Genomic DNA, 23,123 nt, shown 5'->3' on the forward strand with positions numbered 1-23,123 from the left:
AGCAAGCAAAACTAAGGAGCCAGACACCATCTTACTCATTCAGTTTTGTGTTTGTATTCAGCCAGCTCCAAGTAGCATCTTTCTTGAGGTGAAGAGCAAGACCCTTACTTTTGTGACTTATCCCCATTGTAAAATGACCATGAACACAACATGTTCACACATGATGTCAGCCCATGGAAGGCAGGTCGCTACATCCACCCCTGCAGTGGCCCTTACATAGATCATCCAGTTGCTGTAGCGCTTCCTCAGGTTGTACAGCACAGATGCCTCGTTCAGGTGGGTCAGCATAGACATGTCCTCAATCATGTCAAATTTGGGAGGGTTCATGGTCTGCACGTCATCTTCTTTTATAGTCATCGTCTGCAAAGACAAACAAATACAGCAACACTGGAAGACACTGGGATTCTCTGTTGCTTCATACACCTTATGGAAGAAAACACATTTTTCCCCCAGCAGAGGGAAGTTCTTCAGGTCAATCTCTGCCTATGCCTTCTGATACCATGTGTTTCCACAGGTATCAGAAGACTGTGGGAAGGCTGAGATGATAAAAGTAAGAAGCACGATGCTATGGCTGTGAAAGAAAACATGAAATTTGGCTAGAGCCTGGGTTTTTAGCTCTGGGCACCAAACCAGAACTGGCTGGTTGCAAACCCCGAGTCACAGCCCTCCCGCAGCTGCGCCGTGGCTGATGCTCACCCACCCATGGCTGCATTGCTGGTTTTCCCTTGGTGGTTTTTCATGTGTTATCCTATCCTGAGCTGGCATCAGTTACTGAGGCTTCCCATTCACAGCCCATTTCATTAAACAGACAACCGAACTGAAACAAGGACAATTCTGTAGCTTGCAGTTCTGGCCTTGTTAGTCACAGATCAGACAAAACCAGTTTTGTACCCTTCCATCCGTTGTCTGCACAGTCACTTTGCCATCACTGGTTTCTGTAATTTCAGCTTCAACGTAAGCTTTCTTTTCATCAGGAACCCAACATTTCTTCTTCCCTGTGAAATTAAGAAGACTGAGGGTTCACAGCCTTGCATCAAATAGCAACACCATGCCTAGCTAAGTGAGATTGCTGGATTACTTTTTCTGCAGAAGCAACACAGAACTTCTGGGATTGCAACAGATTGGCAGTGCTGGGAAGCTGTGTGATGAAGCAGAAGGCATAGGGCTCCCAAATGTTGTCTTCCTTTGAAACTACTGCTCGGCTTCCTCTAGATCCTTCTAGCACAAGGTGTCAAAATATTTCACAAATGCTGGCTAAGCCTCAACCTCCATGGGAAATCCATAATCATTACCACCAGTGTGCAGATGGAGGAACTGAGATTCAAGCCCTAATTAAGGCATTTGCTAAAAAGTCACACAGAGACTTTCAAACTGTTCAACGAATGCAAGCCACATTATTCAACTGCCATCTATCAGATTTATATCAGATCTTATTTCTTCACATTCTTCTGAGTATTGTGCTGAAAAACAGCAATATTAATAACTCACATTTAGTTATGTATGTGCCTTTTAGAGTTTGGAGCAGCTGCACAAGATTTTAGGTCTTTAGTTACAGCAACTGCTGTGAATAGTGAAAGGCTGCAGTTGTTGATGCATTCACACTTACTACTAAACCTCAGGGCTCATAGAAACCCATTTAATGAAAAATAAATTATGGGAAACTAAAAGCTAGCATTACATTATTATACAAGCTGCAAAGCAAATAAGACATCTAGTCAGGCCACAGAAACATGAATGTCTGTTGTTTTTCTCTAAAGCTGACAGAGAGGTTATTCCCCTTTTAGCAGGGCAATATCAGTACACCTTGCTTCTAAATCTAAATAAAAACTTACCTGCCATAGATTATTTTTAATTTTTACTGTCTGAGAGTTTTTAATACCTTTGCAGAATAAAGGAACCCAAACTTGGTTGAACCAGCTACCTCCAGCAGCAGCAGCCCAGCAGTGACAACGGAGGCTTTGCATCCTGCTTTGCTCTGCATTTCTTGGGCTCCATTCGTATGTAACCCTTACCCCTCTGAACCAGCCCCTGGCAGCACAAAGGGCTGTGAGTCTGCAACTCACCATCGAAGGCCACCGTCTGAGCCTTCATCAGCTCCTTCTCACTCTTTCGGAGGTAGGGAGCAGCCTCCCCGAACTCTGACATATCGACCATCATCTTGGCAAGGGTTCAAGGTGGCACAGCTCAGAGAGGAAAAAGAAAGGCACCCAGTCTACCAAAGAAAGAGGGGGAAAAAACCAAAACAATTGTCTATTCCGTGAACAATGTCAGGCAATATAAAAAGCTCAGCATAACATGGCAGGTGGCTGATCAAAGGGATGATTAATGTTAAACACAAATGCCTAACACAGATTTGGGACTAGACTGAACTTTTAGTTAAACCCTTCCTTGCCTCAGTTTATTAAAAGTCGGACAGGTCTTGAAGGGTTCTAAAGCTCAACACTGGTCACAGTTATCTCCACAGGAAGATTTTGTCTCTTTTTTGTGGCACATATGGTGCTTAAGAGCAGGAGGGACCACTTGAAGCTGTGATTTTGAAAACCACTTAGCAGTGGCCTCTTCTGGCCCCTTTCAAAATCGCCTGGAGCAAAGCTATGCCCTCCCGCAGGTCTCCCTGGGGCTGTGCCACTTGGCCGATTAAAGCACCATCTCAGGCCGGGGTTTTCTGGGAAACAAGGAGCAAGACTTCACTGCTGCAGAGCTGCAGGGATGTATGCCCTCACTCTCACTGCAGAAAGTCAGCACAGGAGCTGGAAACAGCTCTGCTCTCTGCAATTCTCTGATTCAGGAATTAGCACGCCAATAAAAACAGGACTAACGCGGCTCTGGGAGGCCCTGAGCTGGTGCTGCTCCCTCTGAATTCACCAGGCTGGGATCCCCCTGCAGCAGGGCATGGCTGAGGGCAAGAGTGTCTGCAGAATTGGTGCAAGGGCTTCATATGTTTTCAGATTGCTTTGAGTTTATCAGTCCAGCTTAATATCCACACTCGTTTTCCCAAATGACAAGGGCACAGTGTTTAGAAGTCTTTTTTAGTGAAAGAGAGGGCAGGGGACATGGGTCTCAGTAAGACAACTTTGCTGCGTTTGTACATCCAAGTAATTAATTTGTTTTGTACTCTCTAAAATCATCAAACAGATATGATGGGGGAGAGGGTGTTTATTTTTGGGATTTTTTTACAGACATAGACATAAATACTTAAACACATATAAACTACTCAGCATGTTTCTCAGCCCTTGTCTGAAAGAAGTTCCACTGCTACAAGGTGCACACACACAACTTTAGAATTTTAGGGGGGGGGTTTTGTTTGTTTGGAGTTTTTTTGAGTCAGGACACCATTTGACTACTATTTAAAGCTGCATAAGTGGCCCTCAGGTTAATCTCTTCCCTTTTTATTTACTGTGCAATATCCAGGCCGGCTGGATAAATTTTCAAGACCCCTACCAAGGCAGACACTGTAGTCTTTCAAAATTTAATTCAATTTATTTCTAACAAAATCCTGGTAGAGATAAAAACTCCTCGTCAATCAAGGCAGCTTTTTTTTCAACATGTTCCTCCTAGGGAACATAAAGCCCTAAGACAGCAGAGTTGCCAAAGCGTTACATCCAGCCCTCTCCCGCTGCTGCAGTAAAAGCTTGATACCTTCTGTCTTGTTGCTGTAGAGCAAAAATTCTCTTTCTCAGAACTAGCCTTATTTTTTTCTAGATTTTAAAGTAATTTTTTTAACCTTAATCTTTTTAAAGATTAAGCACATACATAAGCACAAGTATCGCCAATTATTTTAACGTCCTCTGAACTGGCTAAAATTCCCAGCTGGAAACACTACTCAATGGCAGAGCCTCTCTCTCTCTCTCTCTAAGTGTGTCTCATCTCTAGTGGAGCAATGAAATCACATCAGTTCAGACATTTAAACAGAACAGCATTAGAGCACATAAATGTAATTTCACATTAAACGTGCAAATGCCAGAGGGGCCCCTCCAGTGTTAATCTCTAGGACCCAAGGCAGGTTCCCACAAGTCCTAGAATACATTAAAGTGCTCTGAATCACTTTTGTGCAACCTGGCTCCATTTGCAGGCCTCCTAGGGACAGTTCCTCAGCTAACACCTCTTTATCTCTTCCTTTTTCCCCCCTCATGTCCATGGTGGACCACTGCAGTGAGTATGTTATGGTGTAAAGCAGCGTTCTGGCAGCTGGGAGAGAATCCTTTTCCTTCAGCAGCCTGGGTGTTTGGAGCTACGGCAGAGGCTGGAGCTCAGGCTGTGCACACCTTGGGGTGCAGAGAACTCAGTGAGCCAAATTCATCAGCAGATACAAGAAGGGGAAAATTTTGTTTTGTTATGGATGCAAGATTATTTTTAAAATGCAGAATAGTCGGGAAAGACAGTGCTAAAGCTAAAGGTCTTCCCTCTCAACCTGTTGTAGCCAACAACAGAAAGAGCCAGCCTTTGTATATCAGCTGTGGGAGATCCTTGAAAATGCCTGCTCCCTGGGGAAAGCCTATACTGTTACATAAACTGAAGTGGCATGTCCAGGACCAACAATTTGATGGTGCCTCCAGGATTGGTAAAAAGGGCTGTCTTTACTGGGGCTGTTGAAAGTGACTGTAGCACTGAGGGCAGGCAGGGATAATGCAATAGCAACTGTGGTGGCACTGCCTGGCCTGGAAAGGAAGCCCAGTCATTCTCCAAGGGCTGTAACTCAGGCTGGATTAAAGAATGCCTTGGACCAACAAGCTGCTTAAAACTGCAAATTGCAAATAAACCATCATCTCTCGCAGATGATAGAGAAGGCAAAAAGATGACTTGCAGGCACTGGCTAATCATTTCACTCAGATGCATAATTACAGGGGACCTGACACTTCCTTAAGTGGTTATTCCAGCTGGTTAAATGAATGCACTGATGTTAGAGAAAAAACATGTATTTGCTATTCTACCATTCAAGCAGCATCCTACAGTGACTATCACAGGCTAGATATTTACTGATACTACTGCTAAAACTTTAAGCCACATAAAAACCTTCATCATATCAAACCCATGGTATAGTGTTAGAGCACAGCACCCACACTTAAAAGTGAGAGAGGTTGGTACTCACCCTGGAGAGCACACAGAAAGTGTCACTGCTCTACCTGGTCCAGGCTTTATATGCCCCTATCTCAAGGTCACTGCTGATAACTGTTTAAAGGCATCAGCAGTTTTCCCCCATGCCTATATTTGTCCACTGGATCCCAGCTGAGGAGACAATGCCCAGGGAGGGGACACATGTGGCTGTGCCCTGACGAAGGGGGGCAGGAATGTCAGTGGGGAATGGCACTCTCAGTCCTGGCCACCCCTCACCACACTTTCATTCTTGCTCCATGACTTCATGGAAGAAGCCTTTCCTGCTTCTGTGTTTTCACTAGGGCAAGTATTGCTTTTCCAAGTGCTTCAGAACTTCATTACCATGGGCTTGCGGGGGGTTGTGTGTGTGTGTGTGTGTGTGTGTGTGTGTGTGTGTGTGTGTGTATTAAGACTATTCAGACATGACTCCTCTGGAATATAAAAATCAAAGCTTTCTGCGCCAGGAATAAGTGATTATTAAGGGAATTTGGTTACAAATTCCGTTCAAGCAGCGAGGCTAGGAAGTGGGTTCTCACATCCCAGCCAAGGGCTTTAAAACCCCTTTTTGAGCTCCAGGAGTTTTAAAGCCAAGACTATAGGCTCAGGTTTGGAATACACAGGTGTTCCCCAGTTTATGAACAAGGCAATACAGGGAAGAAATCTAAGAATGTATTGATTCTGCCTGGAAAGTGAATCACAGATAAAGAACAAAGTATGCATCAATTTTAGTGAGCCCTTTGCTCCAGGAAACTAATTTATGAGTCCCAATTTAGGCAATGTCTGGCCTTTTTATTGTAAACTCATTTTTCCTGTGAAAAAAGCACCATGAGTAACTCAGGTCTCATTTCATTGCAACCCATAAATAACAAAACAACTGACACTGCTAGACTGATTTGCTTTTACCAGCATAGGTAGATGGATATATAGGTTTCCTTTTGTTCTAGCATAAGCTGAATATAAAAGCAGAAAGGAAAATAAATACTGTGGATAATGCTTGTTGGCCACAAGGGAAGACAATATATTTGTGCTTTGCAAAATTCAGTTCCAAGGAAGCAAGGAGGGAGCTTATCCACAGCTTCATTAAATTCCTAGATACACACAGGAACAAGTGACTTGGTTTGTGACCAGTCAAGAAGGAAAATGTCTGCATAGTGAGTCTGCTATTTTTAAAGCTGTTACACTGATGACTGGACAGGGACAGGTTGTACAGACAAGTTGGTTTGTAAGAAACAGGAATTTCTGGAAGTGATAGGCTCAGAGACAGGAGACTGAGTGGCAGCTTGAGGATTTGAGCACTTTGGTAACTTGGTATTTTTAGCATTTGGGGAATGCAACCCAGAGACAGAGAATCACTACTGCTGTGCTAGAGACATGCTCACCTCCAGACAGAATGGAGAAAAGAGTGCTCTGCTAGGGAGCAGAGGCAGGGATAAGAGCTAGGGATGAAGCCTTCCATCCTGGTCTGTATTCATCTGTGAAAGGAACCTGCACTCCAGCTGAACACAAGCAGCTTGTGTCACGTTCTAGAGTTTGACTGGCTGTCACACTCACACCAGAGTTGCTGCCTGGCCTGCTGCCTTAGAGGTGTTTGGTGTCCTGCAGCACAGATGTGTGTCGGTGTTGGATCTAAATCACCCTCTTTTTGCTTTATATCTGTCAAAAAAGAATAGAGAGGTGGTGATTTTGGCTGCTGAGGTGAACAGAGAGTAGTTGTGTAAACTCAAGCAGATGCTCCTGATCACATAATTGGAAACAAGGTAAATCACAAGCATCACCAAAGCTTTATGGACATTGTTAATCTGCTGAGAAGACTGAGAATATGATTATTTCAAGCCATGAGGATACAAAATGCTGATACTCTCTCCCTCTTGCTCCTCTCTCACGTAGCCAGGAGCTTTACTTCTAAACACAATATTCTCATTTACCACCTACATTGCTTAGAAGAAGCCATCTTCTTACAAATACACTGTTATCACTTACATCTTTTCTGTTCTTCAAATAGTCAGCTTTCATCAGTCCTGCATGAACACTACAATCTTGCTCCCACGCCTCCCTTTTCTTTTTTGGGGTTGCAAACAACTGTTTCCATAGCTAATTCTAAAGCAATTTCAATGCTTTTGTCACTTAGAAAGGGACACAGATAACTGGTTCAAACATAATCAATTTATTTTCTTTGCTAGCCTGATATGAATGGATGCTGCACATTAATCCTGCCTTTGTGGAGTTTTTTTGCTTCCTCTTAATATGAAACAGAAATTGCAGCACGTTTTCCCTAGATTAAATTTGTAACAGGGACAACCAAAGACATTTGTCTTTTGCAGGGGCTACTTTTAGAAAGGTTAATGCTGGTCACTGTTTCTAGGGAAACAAGGGTCTTGATAAGGAGCTCTTGTGACTAAACTATTTTTAATAACATTACATATTGGAAAGGAATGCAATAACATTTATCAGCTCTAGACAGAAGATAGTGTCAATATCTTCTGGTCTAATATACAGAAGTTGACATATTGGATCTGTAAAAAGCTCAGTTATGAACCCTCTCTATTTTTGTAGACAAAAAGATCAACCAGCCAGCTGGGTTTTGACAAAAGCTGGCCTTTAGACTACTCTTAATAAAATGTTTACTGTAATAACCTGGCACTCATGAAAAGCAAGATCAATGAGAGAGAAGGACACCAGTTTAAGAGACAGATGCTTGGAGAAAACATCTTTGCAGTCAGGATCCCCTGGGTTGCTCTATAAAAAAAAAAGCAGAAAGATCATCACTCTACAAGAAGCATCTAAAAAGAATGAGAATCTATTGTTTACCTCAGGGGCTTTTTTTGGTCACTGGTCCCTGCTGCTGTTGCAGCCTCTATTTAAAAAACAAATGGGAAAGAACCAAAATGACTTAGTTGGATGACAAAGTTCATCCATCTGGGAATAGTTTCAAGAGAAGAAAGATGTTAACATCTTATCCCAGAGCAAAGCCAGGCCCACTCTGAACAAGTGATTTATTTTGTCTTGTGAAGAATTATGTTTTAATTCCTTAAGCCATTGATGGCCCAAAGCGAAATTGGAGGGGGAGAGAAATTTAGATTTAAAAATAGTTGCACTCTGCTACATCTCTTAAGCATGAGAAAATTGGCACTGAACAGTACATTGAAAGTATATTTATGACAGCTAGATTCCCATTATTAGACTGGAGATTTTCAGGTCTCTGCCAGCCTTTGTGCTCCACCTGCTGCAGTGCCTGTGCTTGGCCATGGACGCATGTACCTGCAGCCTGAAGAGGTATCAGGAACATCTCTTCACCTTCCTTTCAGCATCATAATTTTAAATATTTTCCCTCAATTAATTCTTTGCTGACAGCTACTGTGTGGTGTGACAGTAGAACAGAAATTTAAATCTCTCTATGGAAAGCATCTGCTTTCATACAAATATGCCTGGTGAAATAATTCCTAAGCCACCAAAAATGTTTTAAGTGGCTTTTAAGCCACTGTAATGCGTGATCTATTGCTATCAACATGTAAACCCCTGACACCTCTTCCTGTTTTGAGCAGCACGGGGTCAGCAGGGACTTCAGAGCATTAACCCTCTAAACCACAAGAGCGTAGCCGATCTTTCCAGTTTGGCAGCGCCCGTCCCTCAGCCTCTCATCCCATGCCAAGCGCGGCGCTCCGGGCTGCAGCGGCACGCTCCCCTCCCGCTCCGGCCCGGGACAATAAACATTGCCGGGCTGTCACTGCTGCCTCTCCCCTGCTGACATTCAATCATTACGGTATCTTAAGAACGTTTAAATAGGTCAGGTTTTTAATGGGAGAGCTTGGCTTCTGGGAGTGAGACTGACAGCCTTTTGAGAGCAGATTAACAGCGCTGATAAATCAATCTCAGACTGACTCACAGCCATAAGAAAAATAAGAAGAAGAAAAGGGAGCCTCGTTAAATAAATGGTCTCAGTCTTCGGCTCTGGAGATGTACCGGAGGAGGGAAAGAAGGCTTTTGTCATATGCCTCGTCACTCTTCTTTCTCCAAATTTGACCACATCCCCCACTCTACCAATGTCCTCTGTTGGAAGTTTTCCGTCTCCAGTGATCTTGCCTGCCCATCTCACCCTGCTCATCAGGTCAGAGATTAATGGTATGTTTTGAGAATTGCAGTGCCTCCTTTTCCCAGCTATCACATAGCCTAATTGCCATTAGTGAGTTTTGGGTTTCCCTCCCCCACCTCACCTTAAACTACTCTGCATTATCCATAACCACCGGGGAAAGGCAGGGGGTTAAAAGCATACAGGCAATTCAGGTTAATCTTTTGAGTATTCATTAACGAAGCATTTGTTTGCATAGCACGTCATTAGAATTACCGTAGTCCCACCACCAATTCCATTAAACCTTTCTGAAGCTAATAGCAGAAGTATTTTAGTCTTGATCAATGCAAGGCAAAAAAGGAATCTAAGCGTCTCTCTGGGGTTTCTATTGCGCAATCGGACTTCAAAGACATGGTACTTCATTAGCCTACTTCAGCCTCTGACTGTGATGCACTCTGTCTGCTCAAGCAGCCTGAAAACCACATTTCCATTTCAATAGGCAGCGCTGTCCTAAAATACTCCTAGGTCTTCAGACACAACATATTCTAGCTCCTGGTGCCAAACTCCTGCAAGACAACTTGCCTTTTTTTGCCTTTTTTATATTTCAGCTCCAAGGATTCAGAGCCTGCCCTTCAGGTGTGGGTAGGGGTGGGTACGGTCCTTGCTGATTGCCTGGTTTTGCTGCTGTGGAAACTTATTTTTCAGAGGAGCTGCGGGTGAAAGAAGTAAAATATGCATGCACAGGAGGTTTTGTGATTTTTCAGTTTTTCGCTGCTGTAACTCTATGAGTCATAACTCGACTCTCAGTCAAGGATTGTTTGTGCTATCTTTTGTTTACCTATGCCAACTGCAAGCTACACTAAAACACACAGAGACAGTTTAATGGTGAAACAATTGTCATGGGGATACTTTATTAACTTTGCAAGTGCTGACGGAATAAACCCAATGTGATTGGCATGATGCTAATTTAGCAGGAAAACACTGCAGGAAGGAGACTGTGTGAGTTTTTCAGCATTTACATTCTGTAAGCAACAACAAAACATTACTTCTTTCCAAATACAGATACACTGGGCTGGTCACCTCTGCTGAAAATTCAGTCAGCAAAGCTTCTTGAAATATTAAGGCCAGTTTTTAAAGAAAATCTATTTCCAGGAGTATTACCTTCTGCCTGAAAAAGCACAAGTCTGTTCTTCTCACATGGCCTAATGATTTGACACTTTTTGTCAGTTGAATTTAAACACCTCCAAAAATGGACATGACATCCTTCTCTCCAACAGCAGTATTCTGGAGTGACTGGCTAGTGTGTGCATGTGTGCATGTAAGTGTATATATAGGAGAGACACACATATATATTTACACATCTTGTGTGTATGTCTGGACATATCTATACATATATATATATATATATATATATATATATATATATATATATATACTTATAAATGTGAAAACAAGTTTATTTTCTAAACCTCTCCCCTCCCAGCTGTGACGTTCCACACTTAGGTCTCACTACCAGACAAAACAGCCTTTTTCTTGGACACTTGACCTTGCCAATGCTGCTGTACCACAGCCGAGCCTGGCAGACTCTGCCTGCTGTGCTCCCACGATGCTGGAGCTGAAATCCTGCCCCCAGCAAACCCCTCCGAAGCGTGTCAGGCTCAGCCTCTCTTCTGCTCCCATTCTGTTTGACGAGCACATCGTGTCTAACCCTGGGGTAATTTCTGGAGAGGCACAGCGGGGCGAGATGGGAAAGGGGGGAGTTGTTCAGGGAGGGCAGAGCCAGGAGTGATGAGATGACAGGAGTTACAGGAGAGAGGGATGGTGAGAAAAGGCTGTGCTGGACCACCCAGAGGAACCTATGGGTGCACTGGAGAAAGGTTGCACTACCTAGCCAGACCAAAACGCATGGAGACACCATCACTGAGACCAGCCAGGCATTGCCTTTGAAGAGGACAACCAAATTTATCACAATACTGATAAAAAGCACAACAGCAGCTGTGATCTCCAGTGAGGCTACAGGCACAACTCTCTTCAGAGTCACACTGGATCCCCAGCAGCAGCCAATTTTGTTGTAACAGAATTGACTCGAGTTGATTTTAAATATATTTTTCTTTATAGTTTTTTTTTTTCTTTTGTAACTGAAATATGCACTTTATCTTTACAGGAAAAATTATGAAGGAGACGGAACAAAAAAAATATCAGATCATACACCTGAGGCTTCTTGCACAAAGCCAAAGTATCTACTACGTATGTAGGTATATGCATTTCAGTCTCACCCAATGGTCTAGAAAAGAAAAGGGAAAGAAAATATTAACATATCCAGTATGATGATGCAAAGCTAGATCGCTATAAAAATGCTGAACAGGAATGGAACACTGGGCCCCTTTGAAGCTTCACTTTAAACACCAGTAGCTCAGCAGCATGAAAACACTAAAGAACTCATTTGACAAGACCACCAGCCCAGCTGAGTGACTCATTTTCATCAAAACTCACTCAGCAGAAAACCTTGGATTTGGATCTACGCAGCATGTCCCACAGCAGCTTCTCACCAGCAGGTTCATGTATTCAAATCTCTTCCCCAACAGAGCATTTGGGAACAATCTTGGTTGAAAATCTGTTTACCACTCTGTGGGTGTACACTGTTATTCATCTCACCTTTCCAGATGCCCTTCTGCAGGTCTGGTGGCTGTGCCTTGCTTCTGCTAGAGAAGAGAGTGAGATCCTAACAATAACTCCTGCAACAAGGGCAACAAAATAACATTTTTGTTTATATAGCTATAGAAAAATGTATATCATGTTTTAAAAATCAACCTGATGTTTTTCTGAGGATCCAAACTCACAGCAGGAGACTAGCTAAAAAATTTAACACAGAACTTTGAGAAAAATATAGGCTATTTTTGGGTGTGAAAATGTGCAATATTAACAAAAAAAAGAGAGAAAAAAAAGATAAAAGAAAAGGAAGCTGTGTTTTTTGAGTTGGATCATTCTGCCTCTTGCCTGTTAAGCAATGCAGTCCTGGTAGACTCTAGTTCTTCTTGTACTGCAGTTGATGGACAGGGATTTTCCATAGCGGAAACATCTCCCCTGTTGTCATCACTCAAATGTGCACCAGAACCACAGAGAAGGAACTGCAGTTCTAAAGTCCAGGTGATTTCCATTGGATTGCCAGCATGGCCTTCAGACCTACCTTTACCCATTACTGACACACCTTCATACTTCAAGATATGCAAGACATCATGATCAGAAGGAAAATGAGATTAAATAAATGGTGTGATGCCGAAATTACTGTCACCTTTCTAGGAAAGGGAAACTGAGGCAAAGGTAGGGGCTACATCCATACAAATAATGAAGTATTAAATTCCCACTCCTTTCTCTGTGTGGAGTTACAAGTAGATTACCTACCAAGAAGGACTAGGCTTCTTTGTGTGTTCATGGTCATGCTGTTGGACCAGGAGAAGAGTCCAGGCAATAGGGCTGTAAGAATTTGACAGTGCCCTCAGAGCAAGTCCCACCCTTCTCCATGGGCAGACAGGCTTCTCAGCACATGGGTCATCCTTGTACACTTGGTTTTAAAAGCAGGGATTTTACCTGTGCAAAAATGAATGGCAAGTTGTTTCTCACCCAAGCAGTTTATGAATTCAGAAGCATTCTTCTGAGTGAAGAATGAGAGGAGCAGATTTTAGGTTCTGCACATGTAAGGAGCAATGCACTAATTGGCACTGTTGTTCACAACAGAATAGGTCAATACATCCAAAGGCAATAGCAATGCCCTTTATACTTGCAGTTACACTGAAGGAAGATTTGGCTCACTCTTCACTGGACACACAGACTTGGGTTTCAGCTATTTGCAACAAGTGGAAAACTATCCTGAATACACCTGAACTGCTTACAGTTTTCTAGTGCCACACAGGATGTCTGTACCTTGTCAGGTAAAAAGCATGCCCATTAAAGTATGACACCAATAAGCTGAATTTATTTCAACCAGGTAACTAATCAGAAAGCAGATGTATAGATCCATTCCCCAGAAATAATAAACCAAATGACATTTAAGTAGTAGGCACCATTCCGTCCCATGCTCATGCAATGCAGACAGGTCTTACTGATTTTTTCATAGCATATGCATGAAGTTCGAAGTTCAAACCCAAATATTTTCCTAACCAGAAAGGACACAGTCTTTCAGACTACAGACTCAAGATGTGTTTTAATGACAGTTTAAAAAAAAAGTATGAGGCTTATGGGAGGAGGTCCAAAAGGACAAATGAAACAGAACCTTCCACACCGTCCCTATTCCCGATACCACAGCCTGTTTGTTAGCAGAAACAATGTGTGGCATGTCACATGGGGCTCTGCTGAGATGAACTCCACAGCCCTGACCCTGAATCACTGATAAAGTCGTGACATGGAAAAAAGGGTGGCCTGAGTGCCTTCACAACAGCCAAGCTCTGGGACTCAGCAACGCCTGCCATAATCCTGTTATCTCCTGTAAGTGTCTCCTACCAGTGTTATCAGAGCCAGAAGTGCAGAGGTATTAGCAATAGAAAGGTATTTTGGGCCTGTGCTCCCTCACTGGATGGGGTTCCTGTCTGTGTCCCACTGTCCAGTCCAGCAGCAAGGAGCTGAGCACAGGGAGCACGTGTGTGTGGGGGCACGGGGGGCCAGCCACCACAGCTGCTTGGAGCGGAGGCATTCCAAGGAAATCCAAACCAGTCATTCAGCCATACCTGAGCAAATTCAGAGCATTTGGTTTCCCTTAGTGTCACCTCCTTTCCCTCCCTGCCCTCACCTAAGGACAAGATGGTCTAGGAGGTGACGTGTGATCTCCCTTCACACCTTTCTCTTCTTGGGCTTGGGGAAAGGCACACGGCAGAAGGAGAACACCAACAGACCTCATTGCTTGTGGCTCCACCTTTACAAATCAAGACAACCAGATATGGGCAAAAAAGAATAGCTAGCAGGGATTTCTTTCAATCTTATTCCTCCTTTATTCATTAATGTCTTCAAAGATATCCCTTTCCTCCCCCCAAAAAAACCCTCAATGAAACAAGTGTGACACTTCACCTTGGTTGCTGCTGCAACCTGATGAAAGATATTAAGCACAGATATAATTGACAAGATTCAGCACTTGCCATGTTTATCAGAGTTTCTTTGGAGATCTCAAATATCAATAAAAAAGGAATTCAGTAATTGATAAGAGAATATCTTCCCAGCCATAAATATTGGAGTCACTAAATAAAAGAAAAGCTGAAAAATCTGTGTGAACTGATGATAAGAACAGATCATTAATATTAAAAATGCAAATACAGAGAGGATATATACCATCCCCCCACACCAATGGTATTTCTGATCAGCCAGTCTAAGTAAATCCAGCCCAGCATTTATGTTCTCAGCTTGAAGTAAAATATTAAGGACAGAATAACAGTTAGGAATATGACAAAGATGTTGCCTCCAATAGCCTCCAACCAAGCATCACTAATCCAGGAAATTAAGAGATGATTAACTGAATTGAAATAAGAAATATGCAGCTACAGTCTTCAAAAAGTCTCCATGTTGTGGCACAGTGAGGACAGATTGTGACTAAGGGATCTGTTTGTATTCCTACGAGCCTTTTTAGAGCTGATTCCACCTTTCTGGATTTATTGAATGAGTAATCACTAGCATTGGTTCATTTTATCTGGCTTTTTTCCCTCCCCTTCAGGAAGTTCCTATTTAAAAATGTCTGTGTGGAGACTGAACGAGAGGCACCAGCTGGGGTTCCTGTACAAGATTTCTGTCCTTCTGGAGGAGCAGAGTGATATTTTAAGAGCAGAGCCACTGGAGAAGCATAAGACAGCCAGCAGCCACCAAACTCTAAAGAGGCTGGCACCAGGTTTGCCTGACTGAAGCCTTGCACAAAGCAGCCCATTCCACACAGATTTGGCTTTTAATATGGGTTAGGGCATTTTTTTTTTTCACTAAAGGGAGAACATATACAAAGAAATTCTGGAGGGATTCTACCAGCACCAAATGTTCTCTGGGGTTCTCCCTCATTCCCAGCAGCAGGCAAGGTCTCAGTGGCATGAGGGACATTTCAAGCAGAAACATGCAAGCCATTCAACCATTAAGCCATTTAACCTTTCAAGACTAAAGCTAAGTGACACAGCTAATCCCCCAGTGAAAGTGTGTGTTCTCTGTCTCTGCCATAAGAGTGACATCCCAGCCACTGCAGAAGAATGGTGGTAAATTGCATTATTTCCAGTCTCATGGTGGAACTAGTTAAAATTTTTTGGGCTGTACTCTAGATGTAACATTAAATACAGCCACTGCTAATAACTTAGCTTAATTATTAGCTGATTTATTAATCTACATGCAGGCAGAAGATTTCAATTATTTTTAATTATATGGAAAGTTCCAAGTGTCTTTTTTTATTCCATTAAGATCGTTCAAAACTCTGTAAAACCTGCAAGCGCTTAATTCTTTAAATGACAGTTTTTAATTAATTTGAACTCAGGCTAATTAAAATATTTGTAGATTGCAACAACCTAATTCATTTTTAAAAGGCAAGCTTTTACATCTGCAGCAAATATGCTCTATTTTCCATTGGGATTAAAGATCCTGCCCCTGTTTGAAGTGCAAAACCCTCTTCAGCCTTAACAGTGGAATTACAAGTGACAGCAGGCAATAGAAGCGCTCCATCGGCTTGGGCTGTGTGCTACAAATCACCTCCTGAGCGTTCCCAAGTTCACTGCTCCCACTTGCATGAAAATCTGGGCACTGGAGACAGGAACAAGAGTTTCAGCAAGCCTTTGGTGGTAACAGCCTTGGCTTAACCCCTCACATATCAAATACCTCTTTGTGTAGCACTGGGTAAAGGGAAAAACCAATGGCCGCCTCTGACATCCACCCTGCAACAAAATTTGCTAGGTACCCCCCAGAAACTCTAGCTTCAGTGGGTAGTTTCAAAAAGGAAAGGCAAAGGGCTTTAAATTTGTAAGCCACAAAAATAAGGCTGTGGTTGTGCTACAGATGTCTCACCAATCACAACTACTTTTGTCTTCTCTGGTGATTTCTAATGTCATTTGACAAAGGGGAGGTGGCTCCGATGACAGCCCAACAAATCAGTAGCTGGCTGCAGGATGGACTATGAAGCCAACACAGTTAGGAGTTGTTTTTGTCATATTATGTATTCCAGAGCCCAGGCTTGCTAGCACCTCCATAACTTCCAAACCAGAATCATGACTTGCCATTTCCACCCCAGGAACAGAGGAGAAACCCCATTGATGGAAAGCTGCAGGATGTGATTGGACCAGGTCCTGTACAATCCCACCTGGGCTCCCTTTCCCATGAAAGGGTGAACCAGAGGATCTTCCCAGGTCCCTTCCTACCTGGGCTGTGCTATAATCACTAGGGGCACAGAAAAGAAGAAACTTTTCTGTAGAACAAAACAAAGGCTTAAGGAGGACAAAGGACCTGATCCCATGGTGCATAGATTTTGCTGCTTTCAGTCTGTGCTGCTTTAAAGGCATGAAAGTCACCGAGTCCTTGACTGGCATGAGCCAAGTTGGATTTTCATCACAACACCTTCACACAGCTGCTGGCTATGAGCTTCCTTCATATACAAATATAGCTAATGTATACAGTGATTGTTGGCTTGATTCCTTCATTTAGAGTGAGCAAGGCATATAGCCATAGTAACCAGCTCCTGCCACTGAGTCTTCCTCTTCTGAAGGCAATCCATTTATGCATGGCTCTGTGAAGAGGAGTTCACATTTCTCCTGTCTGGAAGAGCAGGAGAAGGAGTTCTGGCTCTGCAGTTCTGCCACACACTGCAGGCATGACAAGGAGTGACCTTGGCTATTGTTCTGTAAGTAGTTTTCCAACATGTCACACACATCTGTTACGCACTTATCAACCCACTTGAGTCTGTATAAACCAGCCAATATTCTCTTTCCTAGGCAGGGTTATTAAAAATGCATCATCAGTGTGCAGTAATATCCCCAAACAAATTTCTTAGTCAAGGTATTAATAGTTTTAAGATGTTGGGAAAACATTTTCAATGAGTTCATGGAGTTTCATAGCAAAATAGGCTTGTAGCTAACATTAGCATTTCTCCTGCCCAAAGGACATTGAATCTGAGGACATTTAGCTTTTAATGCTTTAAAGATATGAGCATGCCAGAGCATTTAACACAAGATAACAAAATCCAATTTCACTTGTCTCGATCAGCCTTTGTAAGTGCTGCTACTCAAGTGCTGAACTCAAGTCCCAGATCTGATCTAAGCTTTATCCTTTTCTAAATGGGTAAAAATAAACACATCCTTTCTGGCCCTTTATGGACACAAAAACATTGCAAAGAAGGAAGAACACTTGTACTCTAAAGAACTGAGCCAAGCAGCAAAGATTACCTCAAAAGGACATGCAGCAAGTATTACTTTAGTTGTTGAGCTCTTTATGGTAAATAGTGGTGTTCATATATAAACTGAAAGATTCATATGGCAGTTTAGATACAGACCTGTAAAAAAAATCTCACCTCCTTCCCCAGAAAGCCCTAAAGAGGTTACAGAGACCTTCACATAGAAGAATAATATGCAGAGACCAAGAAAAAGCCTAAAGCTATTGTGATATTTTTAATTGCTACACAGTACTTTCCTGAATGAACGGGAAGCTGCCCATATGCATGAACTGTGGAAAGCGACTATTTTAGACAGCAGTAGAACAGGTTTGACCTAAATGCCCGAGCCCAGAACTTGCCAAAGCCCAGGTGGCATCAGTAGCCCATGGAATCCCTGTGCTCTGAAGCATGCGTGTAACTATCCAACAAAAAATTGCCAGTTTCTACCAGTGCTATGAAAGGTCATAATTTAATATTTCAGTCCAGCAGAGTTCTCATCCAAGCACTGTCCTTGTTAGACTTTCCTGGGACTGATGATGTTTAATGACATTGGGAGAAACCCAGGAAAATATTATACAGAAACAGACAGAGACTAATGCCAGACTTCAGCTACCCGATCCAAAATTGTTATCACACTTCAGTGAATGGGAAATAGTTCCCAAAGATTAGGACCATTCCTTCTATCTCTCCTCTATTTACTTTCAGCCTTAAGTTCTGAGAAATGGAAGAACTCTGGGGAGGTGATGGTGTAGAGGACACTCTAGCTTGTGTAAGACAAGCCCCATGTTTCTTAGGTTGTAGGACAACCCCCACTCTTACATCCATCTATCCATGGCTATAGTGTAATAGTTTTTTAAATTACATGCATCACACACAGTGGTAAAATTCTTACAGATTTAAACACTAAGACTTTACTTTTAAACCCTTTCCCTCTTAGACTTATTTACATAAAACCTCAGCTTTATCTCAACAGGATAATAAGGAAAGATAGAGGGGTCTTAACAAGTATTACTTTCCAACAAACAGCAAAGTCATCACAGAGCTGCAGCTCTGGACTTGCATTTGCTTGGGCTTGGCCAAAAGACTTTTCACCCTCTAGCAATGGTCACTTGCAATCCTCCCTTGTAAGCAGAGTTGGTAAGCTAATAAAATCCTGACTGCAGCTTAGGCCTACCTTCTGTCTTTTCTTCTCACCAGCTTATAAATAAAGATGACAGAATCATCAGGCCTTGAGTAGTTAGATGTATAATAAACAAGGTTTGGGAGCAGGAGGGAAAGGGGGAAGGAAAAATGTCACTTGAGTACTCCAGGCTTCAGAAATAGAACGCAAATTGGAGGCTGTGTGACCTCGCACCAGCACCTGTGTGCATAAGCACTCTGCTTCCAGTGCTGTGATTAGATGCTGTTTTTCCCCTGGGGGCTCTGCCTCATTCTGCATATGAGATAGGTCTTCGTGGGGAGGAAGGCAGAGTCAGGTGGTGAAGGAGACTCTGCTGTCTGCTCGTCCTTTCCACTCTGTTGCAGAAGCTGCCTTCTGTGTGAGTCAGAAGTGGGAAAAGAAAGATGATTTTTAAGATTCAAGTAATTGCTTGCTGCATTAGTATGCCAGGAGGCTTCACTACAAAGTACCTGTGTCATGGCAAGCAAGCCATTTACGCCAACTTTCAGACAGACAGCTACCATAACTGGTTGTATTTCCTATGTGGCTGGAGGTTGAAACCCCTAATTTGCATGGAAATGCTGACAGGAAACACATAAAAGTAACAGCATGGCAGGGCTGCAGTCAAAGCCACCAGGACCAGCCTCTGGAGCGATGGAAAGCACACTTGTGCATGCAGGTGTGAAGTGCTATGAAGCAAAAAATGGAGGTTTTCAGCTCTTCACATAAGAAGCCCCAAAACAGCAGTTTACCCCAATTCATCATGGTACCATGAAGGCAATTGTATGTGGACACTGTAACAGTCAGTACCTCACAGAAATGAGTGGGTGAGAAAGGCTGCACATTACAAATTCTGTCTTGGGGTTTTGTAGCTGCAGGCAGGCATATCTTTGCACATACATAACCACAGAATATGCTCAGCTGCAAGGGACCCTCAAGGATCACCGAGTCCAACTCCTGGCCCTGCACAGGACATCCCAGGAGTCACACCCTGTGCCTGACAGCATTGTCCAAAAGCTTCTTGAGCTCTGTCAGGCTGGTGCTGCAACCACTGCCCTGGGGAGCCTCTTCAAGTGCTCAGCCACCCTCTGGGGAAGACCCTTTTTCCAATATCCAACCTAAACCTCCCCTGACACTCTCATGCCATTCCTGTGGGAGTGTTTGAGTACTGTCTAAGCAGCAGTAGCCTTTGAACTCCATGCTGCAGCCCTGTTCTGCTGACGCAGGGAGAGGCAGGAGCAGCCTCTGTCACGGCACTCCAGAGCAGAGCAGCCTGTAACCTCTCTGGGGGAGAACAGAAAGGGTGGGAGGGTGCAGAACAGAGAACATCTGGGAGGGTGGCACGCATCAGCCAGCCCAGAGACTGTGCAACCTCAGCACACCTTGCCTAAGAATACAGAGCACTTTGGCCAGACACTAACCAGAAAGGATGCTGTTTCCCAGAATACTCCTCCCAGAATACACACTCCTCCCCCAAAAACAACTTCTGCCTTGGACAGTGAAAGGCATGAGGGCATTGGTCTTTGCAGAACATAACTAAAGCAGTACCACAGTGCCTCAAAGCATATTCTGAGTTTTTTGGTGTTGAAGTAAAACATTCAACTGATACTGAAATGAACACAACTCTGCGATTTCCCACTGCCTTAGAAAGCCACAACAAAAGTCACATCGTTTTACCTCATCGTGAATATACGCAAGCAAATGAAATGCTTTTCAAAAGTAGATTCACTTCCAATTACTAGATACATGACAAAAATACACCAAATATATTTTCCTCAGCTTTAGCATCAAAGGATAAAAAGAGGAACAATTAAGGCACTCACCATGACACATGAGCAAGCAGAGATGGTTCCCACACTCCAATCAAGATTAAACAAAATATATTGCAACTGATCACCACTGGATTTTTTCTCCTTTTAATCTCAGGCTTATCAGTAGCCTCTGGCTTTTTAAATTACAATAGCCTTATATTTCCTTATAAGACATCCTGGCTAAGCTGTAAAACATAGGTGAAATTCAATATTTGAGTATCAATATAAGTAAAGAATATACCCAGACAGATTATTCTGAAGTAAAACTGAGTCAAAACAAGAGCTGTTTGCTTACAAAACTAGTTTTTGATAACTTAATACATGGTAAAAAACCTAAGCCAGATTGTTAGCTCAGTTACTGTAAAGAAACATTTAACCAGTACTCTCATGTAAAGGCTTATCTACATATTGGTAAATCAAGGGCTGGCCATCCCTGCTATGAGGGCAGTATGAGGTGTTTGTTCTGCATGCAGAGATAACCTTTTCAAACATCTACAAGATCCTTTGGAATTTAATCAGTGCCTATTCGGTGAAAACTCACAGCCTGGACTAGAGTCTCTGTAACATGAGCCAACCACTTTCAAAGAAAACTGCAGTCAACTATGATACAGACAAAGACATCTGGGTGTTTTTTCACTCTTGTCTTAGGATCTGGTGACACAATCTCCCCTTTCTGTGTACTCACTACTTTCTTTATCCCAGAGTACAAGCAATGCTGGAAATGTCTCAGAAAAACAAACAAAACTGTGCTGTCTCCCTAGGTTTGCCATGTTGCAAGGAGGAACGTGCAAGCCACCTCCATCACATTTCTCAAACACTGATCATTTCTGACGCAGAGCTTGAGAAGGAAAAGATGTTTTAACGCCCTGCAAGCAACCAGTGCTTTCAAAGTCCATCTAAGCAACAAGAGTACAATGCCTGCTCCCAGGTAACATGCTGTCCTTGGCTTGTCACTTCTTTATTTAAGGAGAAAGCCTGGAGCTTTGTATCACACATGTACAGTATGCTGTGTTCAGGACTGAGATTGGGTACTGGCTGAAAAGACACTTCAGATCACATCCAAATATACTTCAAGATCCTCTGGACCTTCTTCCTTCCTGCCTCCATACACCAAATAAAGTGTTTCACTACCTGCTTTCCTCAAGGTCATGCAAAGGCTCAGCCGTTGTCCCAGCAGCTTTGGATTCAGTTTTACAATGATGCTCAGTTGATACAAAGAGGTTGAATACTTCCTATTGCCATTAAGACTTCTTGTCTGGCCTGCGGTCCCTTTTGTCTCTGCAGTCCATTTTCCAAGCTAGGTCAGAGCCTGCACTGCCACACTTCAGTTCTGTGGGAGGTGAACCCACAGACCCTTCCTCACAGCCAGGTGCCTTACCCTCAACACCTTTTTTGTTTGTCTCTTATGTATGGAAAATACATAAGGCTACTTAAATGAGAAAGCTGTACTCCAATAGTTTTGTTATATTCCTTTCCCTTTTAGGGATTTCACCACAAACCTTCTGCACAGAAGGGAAGATACTGCTAGGGGAATGCAGCATGCAATGATGCCCTTACACATTTCTCCTGGGACAGTGGGGCAAACACCACAAAAGTTTTAATAGTTAAGCGCCAAGAGTTTGCATATTTCCATTTCCAAAGACATCCTCTGTAACCAAGCCAAATCTATTGTTGGCAAAGTGCAAAGTGGCTGCAATGTTTGCTCGACACCCAACACTGCCCAAAAATAATGGGTCAGGAAGATTGACTATCACATAAGAGATCCCATAACTTACTTCCCATTTTTAGACAAAAAACTAATGGCCATAAAAAAATCCCAGCCCAAACCGAACTCCACTTCTGCACTCGAACTGAAAGCTCAATTAAAAAGTCATATGGTCAAAGTCATGCAGGCATAAGAGGAAACACAGAGAGGTTTGGCTGTAATGCTGAGCATGAAACACATACATGGACCCAGCTGGCTCTTAGCAGCTGCCCTGTACAGGAATCACTCACAACAAGACAAAATCTTCCAGCTAACCAGCAGCTCTGCAGCCAAGAGCATCATGCAATCTCAGGTCAAAGGGCAACATGCCAGAAGGGACATGAGGTTGCTCCTTAGGAAAGGTTTAATGTATTGCAACCATGAGAACCTCAGACACAGCAGATTCAAACAGAGGCTGGGCATAAAAATGAGACTCACATTACCTTATTACATCTCCTCAGACGTGGATGCCCTCTTGGATACAGTTGAGCAGAACCCAGACTGCCATTTAGGAGGTGGGAAGCACCGGGCCCTTGTTGTCAGGCTTGGTCTGGGACTCCCAGGATATTTACATCAATAGCTATACAGCTATACAGTGTGGTATCACTCAGCCTATTTACCCCTCATTTCTCTGTACTCCTAGGAGAGGATCCAATTTAGATTGGACTGGGGTAGAGAAAAAAGGATGTGTCACTGGGGACATAAAGCTAGCATACTGTTCCCAATTTCAGCGCTCTGCAGCAGGGAAATTGGTGAAGGAGATGGAAAGGAAGCATGCTTCAGTGAACAAATCTGAAGATTTCAAAAGTTACCAGATGGGAATGCATGGAGGAGTTCATTTATATATAAACCAACTTTGCAAGGTTGAAAGTATTTTTGGA

General features: G+C 43.0%; 1 protein-coding gene and 1 long non-coding RNA gene across 3 annotated transcripts in view; one reads left to right on the forward strand and one right to left on the reverse strand.

Annotated features, from left to right (window-relative positions):
• Positions 1-2,193, reverse strand: part of MYH15 (myosin heavy chain 15) — a 43,099-nt gene extending 40,906 nt beyond the window's left edge. The window contains exons 1-3 of the mRNA XM_041464115.1: positions 2,064-2,193; positions 892-995; positions 217-360 (exon numbers count right to left, since the gene is read on the reverse strand). Of these exons, the coding sequence (XP_041320049.1) occupies positions 217-360; positions 892-995; positions 2,064-2,157 (342 nt within the window). The 5' untranslated portion in view covers positions 2,158-2,193. The remainder of the gene's footprint in view (positions 1-216; positions 361-891; positions 996-2,063) is intronic.
• A 6,539-nt stretch (positions 2,194-8,732) lies between these two features.
• On the forward strand, positions 8,733-16,775 carry LOC121351709. 2 transcript variants are annotated; one of them, XR_005954824.1, is made up of 3 exons: positions 8,733-9,213; positions 11,325-12,481; positions 14,856-16,775. It is a non-coding gene; the product is annotated as an uncharacterized LOC121351709 (long non-coding RNA). The 2 variants fall into 2 exon arrangements; XR_005954825.1 differs by having other exon boundaries at positions 8,734-9,199.
• Positions 16,776-23,123: the final 6,348 nt, after the last annotated feature.

Source organism: Pyrgilauda ruficollis, unplaced genomic scaffold (assembly GCF_017590135.1).
Source record: "Pyrgilauda ruficollis isolate IOZ18807 unplaced genomic scaffold, ASM1759013v1 scaffold17, whole genome shotgun sequence".
NCBI classification, from domain to species: domain Eukaryota; kingdom Metazoa; phylum Chordata; class Aves; order Passeriformes; family Passeridae; genus Pyrgilauda; species Pyrgilauda ruficollis.